This window comes from Ammodytes marinus, assembly GCF_949987685.1.
Source record: "Ammodytes marinus genome assembly, chromosome: 4".
Lineage (NCBI taxonomy): Eukaryota > Metazoa > Chordata > Actinopteri > Uranoscopiformes > Ammodytidae > Ammodytes > Ammodytes marinus.
Window position 1 is genome coordinate 7299173 of NC_137233.1, and position 20217 is coordinate 7319389.

Below are 20217 nucleotides of genomic sequence, written 5' to 3' on the forward strand. Positions count from 1 at the left end.
GACATATTTATCAGATACAACTTATAATGAAAAGAATAGGTAGTTGTTTGTGTTTCTTCTCCTTCAAGCTGAATTTGACATCAAAAGGAGAATACCCAAGCTTCAAAAGAAGTACTTTTTTTTAAGTATGGTAAAGAAAGAGAGATTTATATATGAATGAAAGAAGAACCAAGTCTTTCATGTCGGCTACAAGAATCCCTGTAAACTAATTCCAGTTATCAGAGGCTCCAATCAGTTATCATTAGCAAGGCAATCAAACCCAGGATACGACAGCAGCGAGGTCAGAGGGAAATGAATCGTGTCTGATCTCCCGGGATGATTTTGGTTAATGGTGTTAATTTAGCAGAACAACAGAATAATTAGCCAATAAGAATTCCTCTTTTCAAAATGATAAAATGTTCATACTGACATTTTTTTTTATTTCAAAGTGCATCATGTGCGTAATCTGTAATAATGTCCAATTATTTCTTCATAAAAAGCACATTCATAATTGTCCTCATCTCAGAAATGAAACCCCACGTTAACCTTTTCTAGTGCATGGGCGGCAACCAGAACAGATTAAAAACATGAAAGCAATGCCACAACAATTTCACCCATTTTCCCAGCGATAAAATGTGCATAACAGTCTGTGAAAAAAAATGTACTGTGAAGAATGAAAAACCATAATATGGTTAGACTAATTTTCTCCTTTATTGTTGGGATTCAAATAACAACACGCAGTCGGGATTTTTCCACAAAACTGCATTTTTAGTCTGTCTTAAAAATGAAAGTGTAACCATTTTGCTAGACATTAGACATATGGGCCTATGTACTTCTCTGCTTTATTATTGCAAGACGATTTCTAATAATTGAAAAACGGGCCCTGTGGGTAGATGCTAGGCCTAGAAAAGTACAATGTATTTGTTGAAGCCCTCAACCTCTTAACAGAAGTGAACATAGAATACTTAGCATCAGTGCACCAAGGCCTTGTCTTGTGGCCAGTAAGTATGCGAGATAAATGATTACATTACAGCCTTTGGGAGAGAAAACAGAGGGAGGTAGAGGAGAAGTAAAGCAGTGTGCAAAGGGTCAGGAATCGAAACAGACAAAAACATGTAGTGATGAGGGTTGGAGATTTTTGCCTTTATCTGTGATGTTAGTATAGGTGTTAGTAAGAGAGAGAAAAGGTTAGGCTGGGGAGTTGATGTGAATTGTAGTTGAAAATGGTGGACTGAGATAAAAGAAGATGAAATAAATGAACAGTGACGGGGCGAAAAAATATGCTTTGGAAGCAACAAAGAACATGAAAAAGGCTCAGAAGGACAAACAGGATAAAGTAAATGGAGATAAATCATGTGTGTCCGTCTCCCCTACGGAGAGAGCGAGAGAGAGAGAGAGACAGTGGGAAAGAGAGAGAGAGAAAGAGAGAGAGAGAGACAGCGGGTTAGAGCTGAATGGAAACTGGTAGGATCTGGGACACGTGTCTCCATCGTCCTACTGAGCACTGTGGCACATGAATGCCCCAGGGCTACTGCACTCGGCCCATGTCATGGCTCAGCGATCTCACACACACACACACATACACAGGGGGGAGACAGACAGACAGAAGGATGAGAGGATGACAGAGCAGGGTAGAGAGAGAGAGAGAGAGAGAGAGAGAGAGAGAGAGAGAGATGAGGGAGCTATAGGACAGAGGAAAGGGAGACTGAGGTGTGGTTTGATGTCAAGTGAAAGAGTGAGAGAATGCGTGGGAAGGAGGGAGGGGCGGCGAGTGAACGTGAGAATGTCACGACTGACACGCCGTCAGATTTAGACACTGACACACAAACTGAGAAGGAAAATCAGAGAGGAAAATATTCTCACTGTTATTTAAAAGGGTAACTATGTATTGGTTGGTTTCACATTAAAACACAAACGATATAACCAACGTTATATATGTGTGTATGTTCGGGGATGTGTACTAAAAACATTACCAAAACGTTTTCATCAACTTTCAAAATCCGGGAAAGACATATTGGCCTATTTATTAGTGGTGCACAGGTGGGGAATTCAAATCTAAATCAATTTCAAACATTGTGACTTGACAGACAGTAAGTTGGTTCAGTAATGAGTGTACAGCAGTAAGGCTGCTGAGTCTCATTTGAACTGATACAGCCTGTGGCTTGCTTGGGCCGTAAAAGGCTCCACTTTATTATCCTAGTTGTGTTCGATACCCTGTGTACACAGTTTGTCAATGGCAAAGCCTGAGGTTAACTGTTTATTACTTAAGTGTAGCAAACTGAGCCCCTGTGGCTCTGAGGTCCTTATCATTGTATGACTTTTGCATTATTGTGTTGTTCCTTTTATATTTTTTTTTAGCAAAAACAGGTGGCTTTGTGTAACCTTTTTGATCTGTGTTAATGTGGTGTGAAACCATTAGCAGTACTTTAGACATAAACAAAGCTGGGGCCCGCTCAGAGACAAACAACTCCATAGCACTATACCCGAGGTCATAAAAAAAATCCTCAGGGAGCCTATAAAAATAGTTTCAAAACAGAAAGTGCCTTTTTACTGCTTGTTAGTAGGTAAGGGCTCTAATTAAACCATTACTCTTATGACACTAGATTGTTATAATTACAATTATGTCAACCCCTTTTTTGGGCAAGTTTTTCGATTTTTAATTATTTATGCTACTTGTTTCCATGTCTGACCCAATGGTAATATTCAAAGCCTGTTTGTTTTTTTCCTAGAATGTGAGGAGACACTTACATTCAGTGGGCAAGGCAAGGCAAGGCAATTTTATTTCTATAGCACAATTCAGACACAGAAAATACATCAAGATTCAAGATTAGACATTAAAAACGTAGACAGCGACGTAGCATGGCTGCAATGAAAATTACGTGACTGACAATATAGTAATTTTCTATATAGCCTATTTAACTTAATCACTCTTTTATAGTTTCAAACTCATTTAAAAATATTGGGGAATCTGTATTCACAAAACCAAATAGAATGTATTTCGAGGCAATCTTCGCCTGCATTAGACTGTTTAATGTGTTTTTGCATTCAATAAGTACATTTTCATTCAACCCAAATTGTTTTGGGTCTTATCTTCTATCCTTCTCTTTGCCATACACACACTGCTTTGTAACCTCATTTTAAGTAAGTTCCATGCATGTGCACACATTTAACATTTTAAAGCTATCTGTGTATTGACATTCTGTACATTCATAGTGATAATCTTTCCCCATATGTCTCTGACACACACACACACACACACACACACCACCACCACCACCACCACCACCACCACCACCACCAATGCTGGGTTCCTCTCAAGATGCAATTAATACGTTTCACTAGAACACAAAGAAGCGGGGGTCCCTGGTATTGCCGTCATGTGACAAGCCATTTATTAAGATCAAAGAAAGAAGAAGCCCACATTAGGGCTCTTAATGGGCGGCATACAGAGCTGAACAACCACAATCAGTCTTCTGCTCTGGGACATTGACTTAGACGCTGAGACACAACAGACTGTGTGTGTGTGTGTGTGTGTGTGTGTGTGTGTGTGTGTGTGTGTGTGTGTGTGTGTGTGTGTGTGTGTGTGTGTGTGTGTGTGTGTGTGTGTGTGTGTGTGTGTGTGTGTGTGTCGGTGTCGGTGTGAAATGGATCAGCAGGGTTGGTTCTGTTGTTTCCATGTGGTAATGGATGGAATCTGCAGGAGGTGATTATTAGGAAATTGAATAGGTTCCTGTCAGCATAGACAAAGCTCATTTCTCTCTATTAAAGGTGCAGTGTGTAATATCTGAAAATGTAGTTACATCTTGTGTTGAAAGTTCTAGAATACAACGTTCCCTTGGTAACCCCTCACTTTGGTATAACATTGGGATGTTCTACACTATCAAGGTGAACTAAAAGCCTTTATAGTTACAAGCCTTAAAGCAACAGACCTGTTTTGTACAGTAGGTATTGTTGTAAATGAAGCTGGAGCCAGCAGCCGGTTAGCTTAGCTTAGCATAAAGACTGCTTTCTCCTGCTGTGTCAGAGTCAAAAGAACGATAACGTCACTCACTCTGCTTCCACATTCGGGTGACTCACTGTACCCTTGTGTTTGAACAAACTTATCGATGCACTTTTTCTTGTCAGGGCACAAAATGCCACTTGCTCCCTCTGATACAGCCAATTCTATTTCACCTGCAGTTTAGTTTTACTGGCACATAAACAATAGGTTTACCCTTCACACACACACACTCACACACACACACACACACACACACACACACACACACACACACACACACACACACACACACACACACACACACACACACACACACACACACACACACACTCACACACGCTCAATCCAGACACCTGATAAACTAGCAGGAGTTACAACACAGCGGGTGGCATTCGATCGAGCCGAACCAGATTAATAGAGAAATCGTTAATCCATTGGTCTGTGTGGTGCAGAGTGTTGTAAACACACTAACTGGCTCATTTGTCATGACTGAGAGTGTTCTTCTTCTTGCTCTTCTGCTGTATGGACAGGTGCAGATCAAGCTTGTATTGGTTATACTGTATGTGCTCCTGTGTGTTTGTTTATGAGTGTGTTGTGCGGGTGTAGCATTTGATCCATGGTTACTCACAGTTCAGGTTTAAGGCCAGAGACTGCAGGTAGTATAGGGTACAGTTTTTTTTAACTATAAGGAATCTTTCATCACGAAACTTTACCAGTGGATTATTTATATTAGAACAATAATGTTCTGAATGTTTCTATGAATATCTAACTATGCGTACATTTGCATCTCCTTAAAAACCCAAGATGTTGGATGAAGCCAGTGTTAAAATCTGTATTTCATTTTTTGGCAACATATTGTATCCTACAGTAGAATGAAAGAAGGTATGTTATGGAAGCAAAATAGCCCATACAATCTCAAAATTGACCAGTGCCTGACAAAACAATGATTTTGGCCTGCAGTGTCCCACCTTAATCTATATGTAAGCTGCTCCTACCTTTTCACCGGTTACATTGACTGAACCGATAAATCAATTCAACATTGTAGGACAGATCTTTCACAGTTTCCTTTTTATCTCTACTCTCTCCCTAAACATTTTACCTTGTCGTTTCGCCTACTTCGTCTTTTTTTTCAACTCTCTCTCTCTCTCTCTCTCTCTTTCTCTTTCCCTCTCTCTCTCTCTCCTTCTCTCTCTGTCTCTGTTGGAGACTTTGAAACTTGAAATGAACCACTGAAGGAAAACAGAATCATCTATACTTAAAAAGCTATGGAAGTAACGTTCCACTATTGATACAGTATGCGTCACCGTAGATGCCCTATGTAGTGGTTTCAAACCTTGTGTATCTAATAGGAGCTGTTATAAAGTCATATATTACATCTAAACTGAATCAATAGTATTCCAAAGGGGATCTGTTATTTTATTGTGATTTGTGAATGAATTAGTGACATTTAATCATAATAACAACAACTCATTCAGATGGAAGGGTTCGCTGCTGCACTCCATTCATCTTGATCATAAATGGCTGAACATGTCTTAACTGGATTGGGAGAATTAAACATAACATCATTCTCATTCATTTTAGGGAGACACGTTTACAAATGGATCTTTTATATTTTTTATTGTACCATTCTAGACAGGGTTTACGGGGGGGTTATCTTGCCCGTCATGAGATGAATTAGATATATTGTAGCCTCGAGGAATAATCCATCAGTATATGTTATTCAGGGCGCACACACTAGGACAGACTGCTTAGCCATGCAAATTGCATTTGGGACACAGTTGCCACATTAACTAAGCAACGACTCTACCTGAGCTCCAGCAAGATTTATATTCACTTTGCATGGGCAGCAACTACTATGCAGCATCCGAAGTGAGCACTGGACTCATGATAGCCAAGGGTGTGTTTTGCCCAGTGGTTCAGAAGTATATAGCCTCTTATTTAGGCACTGATTATATGGTTAAAAGTGCTCCGAGGAACACCCCCCTTTGGACAAAAGCGGTAGTTTTTTTTTACTACGCCAAGTGTTGTTCCTGGGTGAGCGTACCCATGACAAAGGCATTAAGAAAAACAATACACAAATAGCATTCTTTGCAAGGATTGTTTCGTTAGCTACGTATACTAACATGGCTCTTGACTAACTCTCGCATTAGTAACACATTGCTATTGTAAACCCCTATGAAGGCAAGTGCCGCCAACATTTATTAATCGACACAGTTTGACAGTTTCCCCAATAGCATCCATTACACTGCTTTTGGAATAAGGATGACACTCTATCGCTCTGATTCAGTATCTAATCATCGTATATTAAACCACCAAATGAAGCAGAAAGCTGAATGTATTTCAGAATTTCCCATCAATCATTAGGTCTGATGATTATGTCACTCAGGAGTTTCACAGGTTAGCAGGATATGAATAAATTCACAGTTATCTTGAGTCTCTTGCCTGCAGCTTTCAAAAAGCCATCTTTCTTTAATACGTACGACGCATACAAGAAAAATTAACACTTTTTTTAATTAAACTTCTCAAACTCATTGTTGCATGAAATGGTGTGATAATGTATTAGTGCTTTGAAAGCCTGTTCTCATAGTACATGACCTACATAATAAGACCCTATGAAACTGAATCATTTTTGTTCTTTATATAAAGATATACCATAATATGTGAACCTGAACCTGGCTTGAAGAGGTAGTAGAGGTTTCCCTTTCCATTTTAACAGGCCTTTAGTGTTAATCCTGGAAAACGTTTATTGAGGAATCGACCTTCAGTGAACAGTTTAGTTAAAGCCCTGGCTGGCCTACTGCCAACACCACCACCCAGGCACCACGTAGCAGGAGTGATAGCGTATATACCCACTGTGCAACACTGGAGAATATCAATATCTTACTTTAAAGTATAGTGTTGAACTCAGCAGCAGCAGCAGAGGATATGTAAGTGTTTGTGAGTGTGTGAGAAATAAAAAAAAGGACGGGAGGATCACACAGATATTCACTTCAAAGGTGCTAATGGAACTTTTAAATATTTCTGAAACAGTCTAATTTTTCCTCGGATTATCATAATGACATGTAACAGTGTAGGAGACCATCAGTGCAAAGAATGCTATTTTTATAAAGTTTTTTTTCTAAATGCCTTTGTCATGGGTATGCTCAACCAACTACAGCTGGCGTAGTAAAAACATGCCGTTTTTGGCCAAAGGTGGTGAAAGAATGAACACAAATGTAAAGTTCGTCAGAGCATCTTTAAGTTATGGAAACTGTAAAAACAAAACAAAACATATGTTATTGTATTGCAGGCTACTGTAGATAAGTAGTCCCCTAACTGCTTTTACACAATTTCCTTCCATAATAAATAAAGTACAGCATCACTTGATATATATATAGTACATATAATTTAATAAGTGTCTGTCCTTGGATGTGTGTGAAGTCTGTACATTTGTGCTGTGGGACTTTAAGCCTTCATAATAAATCTATTTTCCTCTGGCCAACCGGCCCTCTCCCACACACAGCCCATTAGGAACCTGTCTGCTGCTTCTAAAGATGGAGATGATGTCATTATGGCATTATTGATCACAGCTCCGTCTGCCAATAATGTTTTCCTTCCTACTTCCAATCCAAAGTGTTCCATCTTACCAAAGCCACTTCTTCAAAATGCACCCTACTGTGCTAGGTATGCCCTCATGTCCGTGATCAGCATAATAATTTGGTACGAGAATGCTTGTGCCGCATGTACACACTGCAGATGTGTCTTTTTATTTAAATTTAAATTTTTTTGGCAGGTTTACCAACCGAAAAAAAAATATTCTGGCTCCTTCCTTGCAAAATGCTGGAACACTACTTTGAAAGGCTGCATGTGAAAAGAGATCAAAATTGACTTGGTTTTGGTTTTGTACCAAGTCCTAAATGCTCCCCTGTGGTAATCACTAGGTCTTTAACTTATTCTGTCTACCATGTGGTGCTGTCTGAGCAGATTTATCAACACAAACAGCTGCCTGCTACAGCAGTGCACCTGGAAAAAAATAAAGTTATATTGCGGGACGTAAAACCAATACAATGCACTTTAATGCCTTTAGTGTGCGTTAATACTACCATACATCTCAATGTCAGTTCAACTAAAACTACTGCAATCATCTGAAAATGATAGTAAATGTGCCTTTCAGTGTCAGAGTACATGTACATTCAAAACCATGGCAAAAGGGCACTCACTATAATGCTTTGAAAGGAATGATAGCTACCTCTGTAAAAGCATCATTTACTCTATATACCTCCTCTCCGCTACCTTTTCAGCCAGCTGGCAGTGCTAACCTGCAACTTCCCATTTGTGACTCTCCCTTTATAGGCAAAGTGCCAGTAGGTGGATCAGCAGTTTTCTGTGTCCTCTCCCTGTCTCTCTCTGTCTCCATAACCCTATAAAATATGAAACACTGACTGCGCTCCAAGCATCGTCACGACGGCAAAGAGGGGGTGTGGGGGATGGGAAAACACACACACACGCACAGACATAAAACACACACACACACACACACACACACACACACACACACACACACACACACACACACACATGCATGAAGCAGAGCAATAAGGGAAGTGATGATGACTCTGCAAACAGTGTTAGATTGTGTCAATTAACTGGCGATGATGAGTGTGAGGTCTTGTTTGTAGGTGGACACTGCATTAATTTGTATGTGTTAATGTGTATATGATAGAAAGAGCAAAAAATAACGCTCCATCCCATAGGCAGTCGTTGTATAATTTGTCACGATAACTCTGTCATTAATAGAGAGATTTCTCAAATGGCCACTGGGTGTATTTATAATGTGTAATGGTTGTGTAGAGTGAATTGGAATACAGTGAATTATTAATTTCTTAAGTTTTAAAATAAGTTAAGATTTGTTTTGGGGGTTACCACACTAGTTTATCCTTCAGGTCCTGGAATTTCTGGGCCATCAAAGAATTTGTTGAGTATAGACTGTTGACAATACAACAGAGGAGCAACAGGTGTATCTGTTTAAAAATGTAGTGTGCTGATGGATATATTTTTATTTGTATGAACTGATCCACCTTCAAAACACTGTTGTTGTATGGCTTACTTCCTTCACAAATATATTGTATATTCTGTGACAGCTTCACATTAAAAGTCACCTAGTATTTCCCCTGGTTGAATACTTGTAATGTTTTCCTTTTAGAACTGATTTCTAGTGAAACATCTGCTCCGACTGTCTGCCTTGTATCTGACATTGTCCCAGCGCTCCACCACCTACGCTGGCTGTCTGAGTGCACCTTCGAGAGGGACACGGTTAATCTCATCATCAAATTGACAAAATCGCATTAAATATGAAACCTGAAACCCGGACTGAAATCCTGTTTTTAATTCAAGTGACGAGAAGAAGAATGCTCCACCGCTGACTGACTGGGGATGCGAAAAACGCTATAAGTTGTTGTCGAGTGACGGAGTTTCCATGGTTGCTATGGTAGTCGAGTGCTGCTTTTTACAGAGACCCAATTTGTGGCTAGGCTTCTTCTAAATCTCACTCCAACTTCCAATTAGTCTCCTCGACTGTTCCTGTTGGTTAGACTAGTGTGTGAGTACGGGTGTAACGATACACACTATGGACACACTATTTCCACTAAAAGAATGGATTTTTTTTTTCATTTACATAAATGGAAGAGCTCAGAAATACAATGGTAAAATCAAATTTGTGTTTTTTGTATATGTAAATGTAACGCTGCAGACTTTGTCATATCGGCAAACATCGTATCGTTGTCCAAATGAATCGATCTAACATTGTATCGTGATGAAACCAGCTATTTATTACACCCCTATTAGTATCAGTGTGAAAGTATAGTAGTGTTTTTGCATTCAAAACAGTCTTCTGAGTTCTCAGTGTGTGTTCAGACATACAGCGGCTAGACAGACTTGAGTGCACATAAGGTCTGATTGGGCTATCACACAGCAGGGCCATCTCCAATGATTTAGCTGCTCTCCATCTTGCTGCACACACACACACACACACACACACACACACACACACACACACACACACACACACACACACACACACACACACACACACACACACACACACACACATACACACATACACACACACACACACTCACACACACACACCCACACTCACACTCACACACACCCATACTCTTTGTCAATCCTCTATTAAAACTATAGTAAAAGCTCTCACCTTGTTTTCACCTCACTGAGATATGATCGCCGCCTGGCCGTTGTTTCAACATCTTCCTTGTTATCGCAGACACATCAGGGACAACGGGCTAGGGCTTGGTAGATTGTGTTTGCCCATGTTCCCCTCCTGTGTCTTATAACTCACTACACAGGGAGCAAATAGTCCAACCCAGTATACAAAGGTTGAGGAATATAACTGTGTTTGGTATGTGCAAAGGGACTCGTTAAAGTGCCACTTCGTAAAGCCCATGTTTCACAGTTGATGCATCACAACAGGAAGCTATTAGATTGAGACGTGGCTTATGTTGAGTTGAGTTTTTGGCGAGTCTTTCAAATTCAGACTATACCTTACAGCCGCCTGGATTCTGTATCCATCTCAGCCTTATACAGTCAGTGTATAAAACATTCAGCAGTATAGAGTTGAAAGCCCAATTTTTCAAACCAAGCACTCTCAATCTTAAAAGCAAACTGTGGCTGGAGGGCACCGTATCCCGGCATGGGCACCAATACCCTAAAGAAACCTTTGATATAAGTGCTCCGAGGAACTTTCAGTTTGTGTTCATTCTTGCACCCCCTTTGGACAAAAGCAGTATGGTTTTTACTACGCCAGCTGTTGTCCATGGGTGAGCGTACCCATGACAAAGGCATTAAGAAATACTATATACAAATAGCACTTTGCTTTCACTGATGGTCTCACATGTAATTCAGTATTTAAAAGTTCCTCGTAGCACCTTTTTAAACTTTAATTTTGTGTTGAGCCTGTAAGCCCTTTTAAACAAGCTGTATGGAGCGTTCTCTTGAGAATATCCTGCTGTACGTCAACAAGTTTGTTAAAAACAAACAGCAGCTATGTCCCTAGCTTCTAACTTCTTTTAATGTTGAAATCTCACACAAATATACAATACAAAAATAATCTGATGCAACCTACTGCAGTACTGTAGAAATGAATATTTCAAAGACAGATATGTCAACACCTGGGGAAGTGGTTGTTCATTCATTGGTATACATTTGACAACCTCTGATTCTGATCCCCCCTCAAAAGTAAAAGTATTGCACCTGCATATCAATCTGTTGGGCATTGAAAATAGGCATATGGCAAACAAATAATATTTCTATTACAATAATACAGTCCTGGATATATATTTATATTTTTAAGTTAGAAGTTTTTTCAAATTTTTTCATCCAAAAATATTCCTCCGCTCTAAGAAATGTTAAATGTGTGAAAAGTTGAGAGAGTGAATGTTAGAGAAGCTACAGGACGGCCAGATGGAGAAAGTGTGATGTACAGAATGTGGGCCGGGAACAAAACAAAACAAGGCCTCAGCATAAAAGCAAAAAACAAAGCCGTCAAATAACAGGGACAAGATAAAAAAGATTGTCACTGCTATGTGCTTTCCAAGGACAAGACGCGAAATAAATACACCCTCAGAAACACTCACCAACCCACACACACACACACACACACACACACACACACACACACACACACACACACACACACACACACACACACACACACACACACACACACACAGTTCAGTAACAAAGCTCTCTGTATCTGCAGGCAGGATTCAGTGAAGCCTCAAGAAAAACAATGAACTCTGCTGTGAGTTTCAAGATGTTCCCAGAGAAAAGGCTTTTAAGCAGATGTGCTGTCAGTGGGTGCTCAAACACACACACAAACACACACACGCATACGCACAGGCACACACACACACACACACACACACACACACACACACACACACACACAAATACTACTTAAAGAGTGTGTATCAGAGAGCCCAGCCGGCCCTGAGGGCTATCGTTTGTCACAGTAATGTAATAAAACCTTCGCAAACAAACAGATTTCTCTACTGGCACACAAGCAAAGGCACACACACACACACACACACACACATACACACACACACACACACACACACACACACACCATGTCGCTAAGGTTGCCCAGTCCTGTTAACCTTCAATTGAGAAACATTGCAAACATCTGCTGTATTCGGTCTTCTTCTGATTCATAATTAATAATTCATACTACTCTCGAGTCTTCAAAATACTCTGCCAGACTCTTAACAAGAGCTAACGGTCGGTCTCATATCACCTGTGTGCTCGCGTTCCCTCCATCGGCTCTTCCCAATTAAATTTAGAATCACTTACAAATCACTACATGATCTCGCCCCTAGTTACATCTCCGAACCTACTCATTCCATATTCCACTCCACTCCTCCATCACTCCATTCCTCAAACCTCAAGCCTTTTATCCAACGCCTCGCTCCCACTCCAAAACTGAAGGAGAACTACGTGCCTTCGCTGTTTTATAGCCCCGGAACTCTGGAACTATATCATTCTGTTAGAATTTCTGATTCTTTTAAAAAAACTAGTTATACAGACAATACTTTTTATAGATGTCCATCCTTCTCCATATAGTGAAACAGTTCTATTTGGTCAGTTCATTGACAAATTAAGTGTTTTTACTTTTCTGTATTTGTTTTTTCACTTAGATTTAGTCTAGTGTTAAGAACTTTCTAACTATATGTTTTTAAAAGTGCCATATAATTAAAGCCTTACTTACTTGCTTTTGCCAGCCAGCCAGCTAGACACACACACACACACACACACACACACACACACACACACACACACACACACACACACACACACACACACACACACACACACACACACTAGAAGAAGACGGAGGATGATTGCATGGGGAGAGGTGGTTCAGTCCTCTTGTGCTGCAGTTGAATAATTTAAGCTCCATCCTCACCTCACAGGCAGAATACATTATCTGATAGCACTGAGGTAAAGCTCTGTATGCGCTGTGTGATCAGCCAGAGGGCAGCCTGCAAGTCACGACTCTGGGTCTTCTAAAGGATCGATTCCTCCACTCACAGACACTGAAGAACAATGTCCGACCGAACACTGACCCTTTGCTTCAATAGAAAGAGTGGAGGGATTGAAAATAATTTGTTAGTCTGGGGGGTGTGTGTGTGTGTGTGTTTGTCTTGTGTTGGGGCATTGTGTGTGTGTGTGTGTTTGTGTGTGTGTGTGTGTGTTCAACAAGTGAGGTGGCAAGGGTTTTAAAGAATGCCATGTAGTAGAGAGAATAAATCCGTTCTTTGAATTCTATCCATCTTTATCTATTATTTCCTACAGTATACACACATCTGTTTTCAAATTTAACATTTTCTTTTTTTCTATTTGCTTTACAATCCGTGTCTTTCTCATGTGTTTTTTTCGAATCCTACTTTTCTGTAGTCCAACATTAACGAAGAACCCCTGTGACTATACGGTGTTTTGCTGGTATCAGTCGGTCATTATAACCTTGTATAATATGTAGTGTTGCTATAGGCAAAATGCAGCCTGCCTTATTTAGTATGCAGCATGCTGTTCACTTACTCTCAACTTGTCTTTCTCTCTTCCTGTTGTAATTTGTCACTCATTATAATTTGGTTGACATTACGCCAACTCCCAACCAGGGATCTCAGAGCGTCTGTTATCAAGGGTGAAACAGCTGTCTTCACATCACCTTTTGTAAGGCTTCATTAGTGTAACTTATTTAAAGGTGCTCCGAGGAACTTTCAGTTTGTGTTACTTCTTGCACCCCCTTTGGACAAAAGCAGTAGTGTTTTTACTATGCCAGCTATAGTTCTTGGATGAGTGTACCCATGACAAAGGCATTAAGAAAAACTATATCAAAATAGCATTCTTTGCACTGATGGTCTTGTTTGCTGTAACATGTATTTTATGATCATCAGAGGAAAAATGTGTTATTCGTAGCACCTTTAATCTTACTGTTGATTCTCTCTATAAGTAGACAGTTACTGCAATGTGTTGTTCAAAGACACTGATATATTTTTTTTTCAGTTTTAATTTTTAATTTTTTTTACATTTTACAACACAGTAGCAACTCAATCTGCCCTGCGCGATCCTTCTCTTGTCACCAAACCAATCCACTTGCAGTCGCTTGTCATGCATGGTTCATTTGTATTCATACATCCCCTTTAATGGCTCTTTGTATCGAATCAATCAAGTCAGCTACGTTGTGGAGAAGCACAAGATGGGTGGAAGAAATCGATTTGGGCTAAATTAGGAGATTGAAGGGAAGGCGGGAATGAACTATAGCTATGAGATGATGAGGAAAGTGTGGCAAGGATCATTACCTGACATTATATGTAAGCTATTGCGCTTTAATGGCCATCCCGTACACAGCCATTTTACCCTGACTGTAGTGCCTGTAGCGCCTGTCAACTGTTGCATACTATTTGATACAGGACTTCAATCCATGAATTGAATTGAATTGAATTGAATTGAATTGAATTGAATTTAATTTAATTTAATTTAATTTAATTTAATTTAATTTAATTTAATTTAATTTAATTTAATTTAATTTAATTTAATTTAATTTAATTTAATTTAATTTAGACATATCAAAAATACAATACAAAAAACAAAAAAGCAATGTTCAAATTAGTTCACAAATAATAATTAAAAAAAAAAAAAAAAAACATATTACAATATATATTACATTAACCAGCATTGATATGCCTGATTGTCTAATGGATTTGTCTTGCATTACAGTTTATGCGATATATATCAATGGCACAATTTACCCCATGGTATTTTCTCCAATGGCACAATACACCACACCGGGGGCAAGTTGTGCCACAAGACAACTTTTTTTCCGAAAGCTATATTTCTTCAACAGTTTATTCCAGATCCAAAGTTTTTATTGCCAGGGATGCACAACACCCTGAAATATATGTATATATTTGAGTTGGAGACTTTACTGTCAAGGCCTCACTTTAAAGTCACTTTGGGTAAAAAGTGGCACAACTTAGGCCACTCTCCCCTATATATCTATACAATCCATACATTTTGTAATATGTCAAACATAGCTTGAGGATACTGTTGCTTCTGCTTATTCGGGCCATCTCATTAGCCTTTAGAAAATTTTCTTGCAGAGTCTCTGGAAAACAGGAAATATTTTGAACCAAATTAATATAAGCTGTTGATGCTGTGTTGGGATATGTAAGGGTCCAGTTAGTTCATGACTTAATATCAAGAATGTAATATTATAATATAATGATAATCATTCAGGAATGGGTATTAGGCAATCGCAATCAAAAAACAAAGGCCAAACAGCATATGATCTTTAATCATAAGAAGTATGAACCCCGTCTCTCTCTCTATCTCTCTCTCTCTCTCCCCCTCTCTCTCTCTGTCTTTACCGTGCATTGATTTGAAGGGCTTAATTTCCCAGACTCTGAGACTCCACCGGATCGATAATGAAAATGGAACCGCATCAAATGACCCGCACAAAATGGAGTCAACAACAGAGCTCAGCTGTTGAATGTACTGCAGCCTATATAGTGTAATCTAGTTCATATACCGGTAGTTCTTTTTTTAGTACCCTTTTGTTAGCTCCATAAACCTGCATCGACGGCCTTACAGGCAAAACATATGGTTTTTAGAACGGTATGGAAACAAGATGCCCACAGGTCAAATTCTATCAATCACTCCAAAGGTATATCAGTGCTTCTCATTCTCAAAACTCCAACCATCTCCATTCCTATGATGTTTACTTCCGATGTGTCTGCTTCATGAAATAAAAGACACTCTCAGGCAGCCTTGCCCCCCAACCCACCCCAGTAACAGTATTTTCAGCTGCATTTGTATGATAGCTAGAGAGAGCAATCAAATCTTCCCTCCTCAGCCTGCAGGGAATCAACAGATATGCAGCAGTTACTGTAGAAAAATGAAATGGTTCTTCCAAGTTATATCGGGTAGCATCTGCAGTTAGGGATTACTAAAAGATTCTATCCTCTTTCTTGAAGTATCCATTTAACAGTTTTTTGGGGTGCAGGCCAGGGATCAACTAAAGATGTAATTTGCTACCATCTTAAAATCCTTTTAAACCATATTGAAATTCATGCCTGCATCAACAGCAGTATCTATATAGAACTATGAGTTGAATGCACCTTTCATCTTAGGGGGAATAACATTGAAATGATGTTGACCCTGGCTGCAGCCTTATATACTCAGTGCTATTTACTGTTTAATTTCAAATGCATTGGATTGTATACTTTTAAGTCCTGTACTGTACAACATCATGGTATATGCTATAGCAAAATGTGTAGTGAGTCTGTGTCCTAGGATGTGAACTCTCTCCTTGCTAGAGTAATTATGCTCACTTATTATTTATTTATTTTTTGCCTTAGTGAAAGTTCAAAAATCCAATTACATGCAAGTGTTCAAGATAGTGGGTCTGTGATGGAAACAGTGCTGAGTTGCATTCCTTGAAGTTCCAGAGTCTTATTTGTGTGTGTGTGTGTGTGTGTGTGTGTGTGTGTGTGTGTGTGTGTGTGTGTGTGTGTGTGTGTGTGTGTGTGTGTGTGTGTGTGTGTGTGTGTGTGTGTGTGTGTGTGTGTGTGTGTGTGTGTGTGTGTGTGTGTGTGTGTGTGTGTGTGTGTGTGTGTGTGTGTGTGTGTGCGCTAGAAATTGAATAAAATAAACGTTTGGGGTGAACCTGTCACAGATCATTTGCTCACAACTTCATGAGTGCTAAATAAGACTCAAACCTATGTCTGTGTCAGCTGCCGAGTGAGTCTGTTATTAACAAAATCAGAATGATGGATGGATTCAAAATAATTTCCCACTTTATTATCACTACATGGTGTGAAGACTTGCCCTGAGGGACAAAGCTGCTGTCACAGTTATACATGCTTCCAGGGTGAACTGTTTAAAGTTTTAACACTGTTTATATGCAGCATGTCTGAAATGGATCCTAAAGATCAAGCAAGAATGTTTCTGTCTTGAGGTGGTTTCACACCTCATAGTCAACTTCTAGTTTGCTTCCCTTGGTTGGCACCAGATGCAAGATTGATACATCGATTTGTTTTTGAAGTTTCGGTTCTTTGTTACACCTATTGTTTCCTCCAGTCCGAGAAAGTTCCTTTCACTCATTGGTCAGATGTGTCTGGGGGCGGGAGCAATAAAGTAGTACCTGAACTGCTTTTCAATTGGTCAGAATTTCCCAATGCGGGAAAACTACAAAAGGAGAATACAGGAAGTAGAATGTTTCTCTCGTTCTCACCACAAACGGAGGACCTTTTCAACCAGGTCTCGGTACGCTTGTTTGGTCTGTTTTTGGTTCGCAACCAAGTTAGAGTGTTTCAATGGATTCAGACACGGCAGGTGTGAAAGCGCCCTTACAATGAGCCGGATGCTGACAGATTAGAGGCAACACAGACCATGAGTTGCAGATGTCAACATTGCTATATACAGTATAATCAATGTAACAGGTTTACGTGACTGTGTCTTATGTGAAAGTTCCCCTCGAAGTAAAAAACCTACATATAACATTTTTGCTAGTACAACTTTTACGTGGCGACTCTCAGAGTTGTGTTCAAAATGTGTACTGCTGCTTCCTAGTGAGCAACACAATGACGTACTGCGTCTTTAAGACAAGCATTTATGCTGCAAGACAAGCTCCCATCAGACCACAGCATGACATATAAAGGATGTTTTATGATAAGCATTAGCCCTGTAATAGACTTATCACAGAAATTCACTTAGAGCGCTCGCTGTTCATATCTGAGTCAATTTTTCACTTAGTGTTTGTTTTGCTGTGTGGCAGCTACATTATGCTGTCTGATGGAATTAAATGAGGAGGCTACATTAGCAGCCTCAGAACACTATATTATTATCATCATCATCACTGTGTCGGCCTGACAACCCAAATCTGTTATTTAACATTTGAGTAAAATCAGTAGGGAGTGATGCTATTACTCATTCGAAAAAATTGTGTGTTATAAAAAAGAAATAATTTCAGCTGCTATATATGTAAGCAGAGAGGTTTCTGTCATCATAGCAACACTGCGGTGTGTAAGAGTAGTTGAATAACACACACACACACACACACACACACACACAAACACACACACCAAGAGAATTTCACCTTGGAGCAGTACTGAAAGAGACATATTGCTGTAATTCTAAGGCCCCTAATTATGCTGCCGCGGTTATTGATCTTTAGAAGTTACGGCATGGTGGTGCCCTCACAATGTTTCACTCACAGATGGTCTGATCCTAATGAACCCCACTAACAAGCCAGATGCCTCTGTGCTGCACTACACTAAGCCCTACGAGCCTGTATAGAAGGACCCTTACATGCATTCGTTCAATTAAATTGGCACAGAGGTGGAACTGTGAGTGCACAAACAATTAGATGTAGCCGTATAATAAGGCTGTAAGCTTGCCATGCCGTATGTATGGTGATGAATGTTAGACTCTGTAAACATTTTTCCAACCAAGACTATAAAATCATCCAAACTCTTTTGCGTTCATACTATTGATTTCAGTGTATGGGTAGAATAAATGATGGTGCAGTGTTAACTATCTACCATCTATTTACACTGTTGTGTAAAATGAGATGTCCGGAGCATTCAGTCTATTTGCGTTGTTGGCTGGCAGCCTGTGGCTCCCTGCTTGTCTCTGTCTGTCTGTCTGTCTGCTCTCCATCTGCCCGCCTGTGCGTGTGTGCGTGCATGTGTGTGCGTGTGTGTGTGTGTGTGTTTGTATCTGTGTGCGTGCGTGCATGCGTGTTTACTTGTTATCAATTTCCACATCGCTCCCGAAGCCAAAATATTATGAAGTCAACTGCAAACCGCACTGTTATTGGACACATTCATCATTGCAATTGCAAGAGGGCACTTCATATCACGGCACAATTGCAGCTCTAACCAAAATTGAATGTCACCACCCGGGAGAGATGACACTAATTGCAGTTTTGGGGTAAGGCCACACTGATTGGCTTTATCTTTTGAAGCTGTTCAAATAACTCAATAGAAAGAACAAAAAAAAAACATTGTCCTACAGATGAGAAAGTTTGGAATCATTAAAAGTGCACGGGCAGGCATCCATTTTCTATTTGTTTCCAGGGGGAGTGAGTGGTTTATCCAGTAGAGGGCAGCAGCTGAGAGTGAACAGTGGCAAACTAAACCAAGTCTATTCTCTCTTTCTCTTTCTTTTCTGTTTCAGGGCCAAAGTGTTCCGGGGAAAGAAGGTCCTTGGAGACTACGACTTAAGAGTGGAGCAGGTATAATGATGATTTGTATCTAGACCTACAGTAGCTGCTGCTGAACCATATACACAAGGGAGGTGTCAGAGCAGAGATGATAGGGAAATGACACCTTGTTAATATTGATTTTGATATAGGAAAAATACATGGGTTTGCAATGAACAGCTGAGACCCAAAAACAGCAGAATAGTTTTCTTTTCAGACAGCTCCATAAATAATTTTTTAATAAAGCTGCAATTAAAAGTAGTGACAGACTATTTACCTTGTTAAGAAAGAATATTGCAGTGGAAATGAATGAGTGTCTGGCTGTTATTAAAAAAAAAATAAGAAAAAAATCTACAAATATTGTAAATTTCAAGGTTATAAAAGTGAATTACAACTAACTTTGTTTACTTTCTCAGCGCTTTTTTAAAATTGCCAAATACCAATTAAATGAATGGCAGTCCTACCAGTCTAGTTAGTACTAATTAGCAATGTTAGCATTTTAACAAGCTAAACTAAGATGGTGAACCTGGTAAGCATGGTTACTGTCTGTGTGAGTATATTAACACGCCACTTTGCTAGTATTTAGCTCAAAACACACAGCCATTTGCAAGTAAAATAAAATAATCCCAGTATGGAGACTCTCGTGTGCTGTTTTTCTGTTTTACTATGTATAAATGTGTAACCACACAAAACAAAACCAGTACTGCAAATGTAAAATCACCTCAAAATATCCATATCCTATGTTAGACATTTTGATTTTCATATTGGTTGAACCACCTAACCAGCAAACTATGTTGCAGTACTTGGTTTACTGCATATGAATTGACTGTGGGGTTTCACACCTAATGCATGTTGACAGTTAAATTACAACCTCAAGCTTCACCACAGAAACAAAAATAGACACTGGAGGAGACCGGAGTCGGCAGCTATGACTCAAAGTGAAAACCACACCAATCACAAGCACACATGCATT

General features: G+C 39.6%; 2 protein-coding genes across 2 annotated transcripts in view; one reads left to right on the plus strand and one right to left on the minus strand.

Annotated features, from left to right (window-relative positions):
- Positions 1-20217, minus strand: part of tamm41 (TAM41 mitochondrial translocator assembly and maintenance homolog) — a 347761-nt gene that overhangs the window by 34967 nt on the left and 292577 nt on the right. The gene's annotated exons all lie outside the window — the stretch shown is intronic.
- The window catches only part of syn2b (synapsin IIb), a gene marked incomplete at both ends in the record, with an annotated part of 67311 nt that overhangs the window by 18921 nt on the left and 28173 nt on the right, over positions 1-20217 (plus strand). Inside the window, one exon of the mRNA XM_080025519.1 lies at positions 19220-19277. Coding sequence (XP_079881645.1) covers positions 19220-19277 — 58 coding nt within the window. The remainder of the gene's footprint in view (positions 1-19219; positions 19278-20217) is intronic.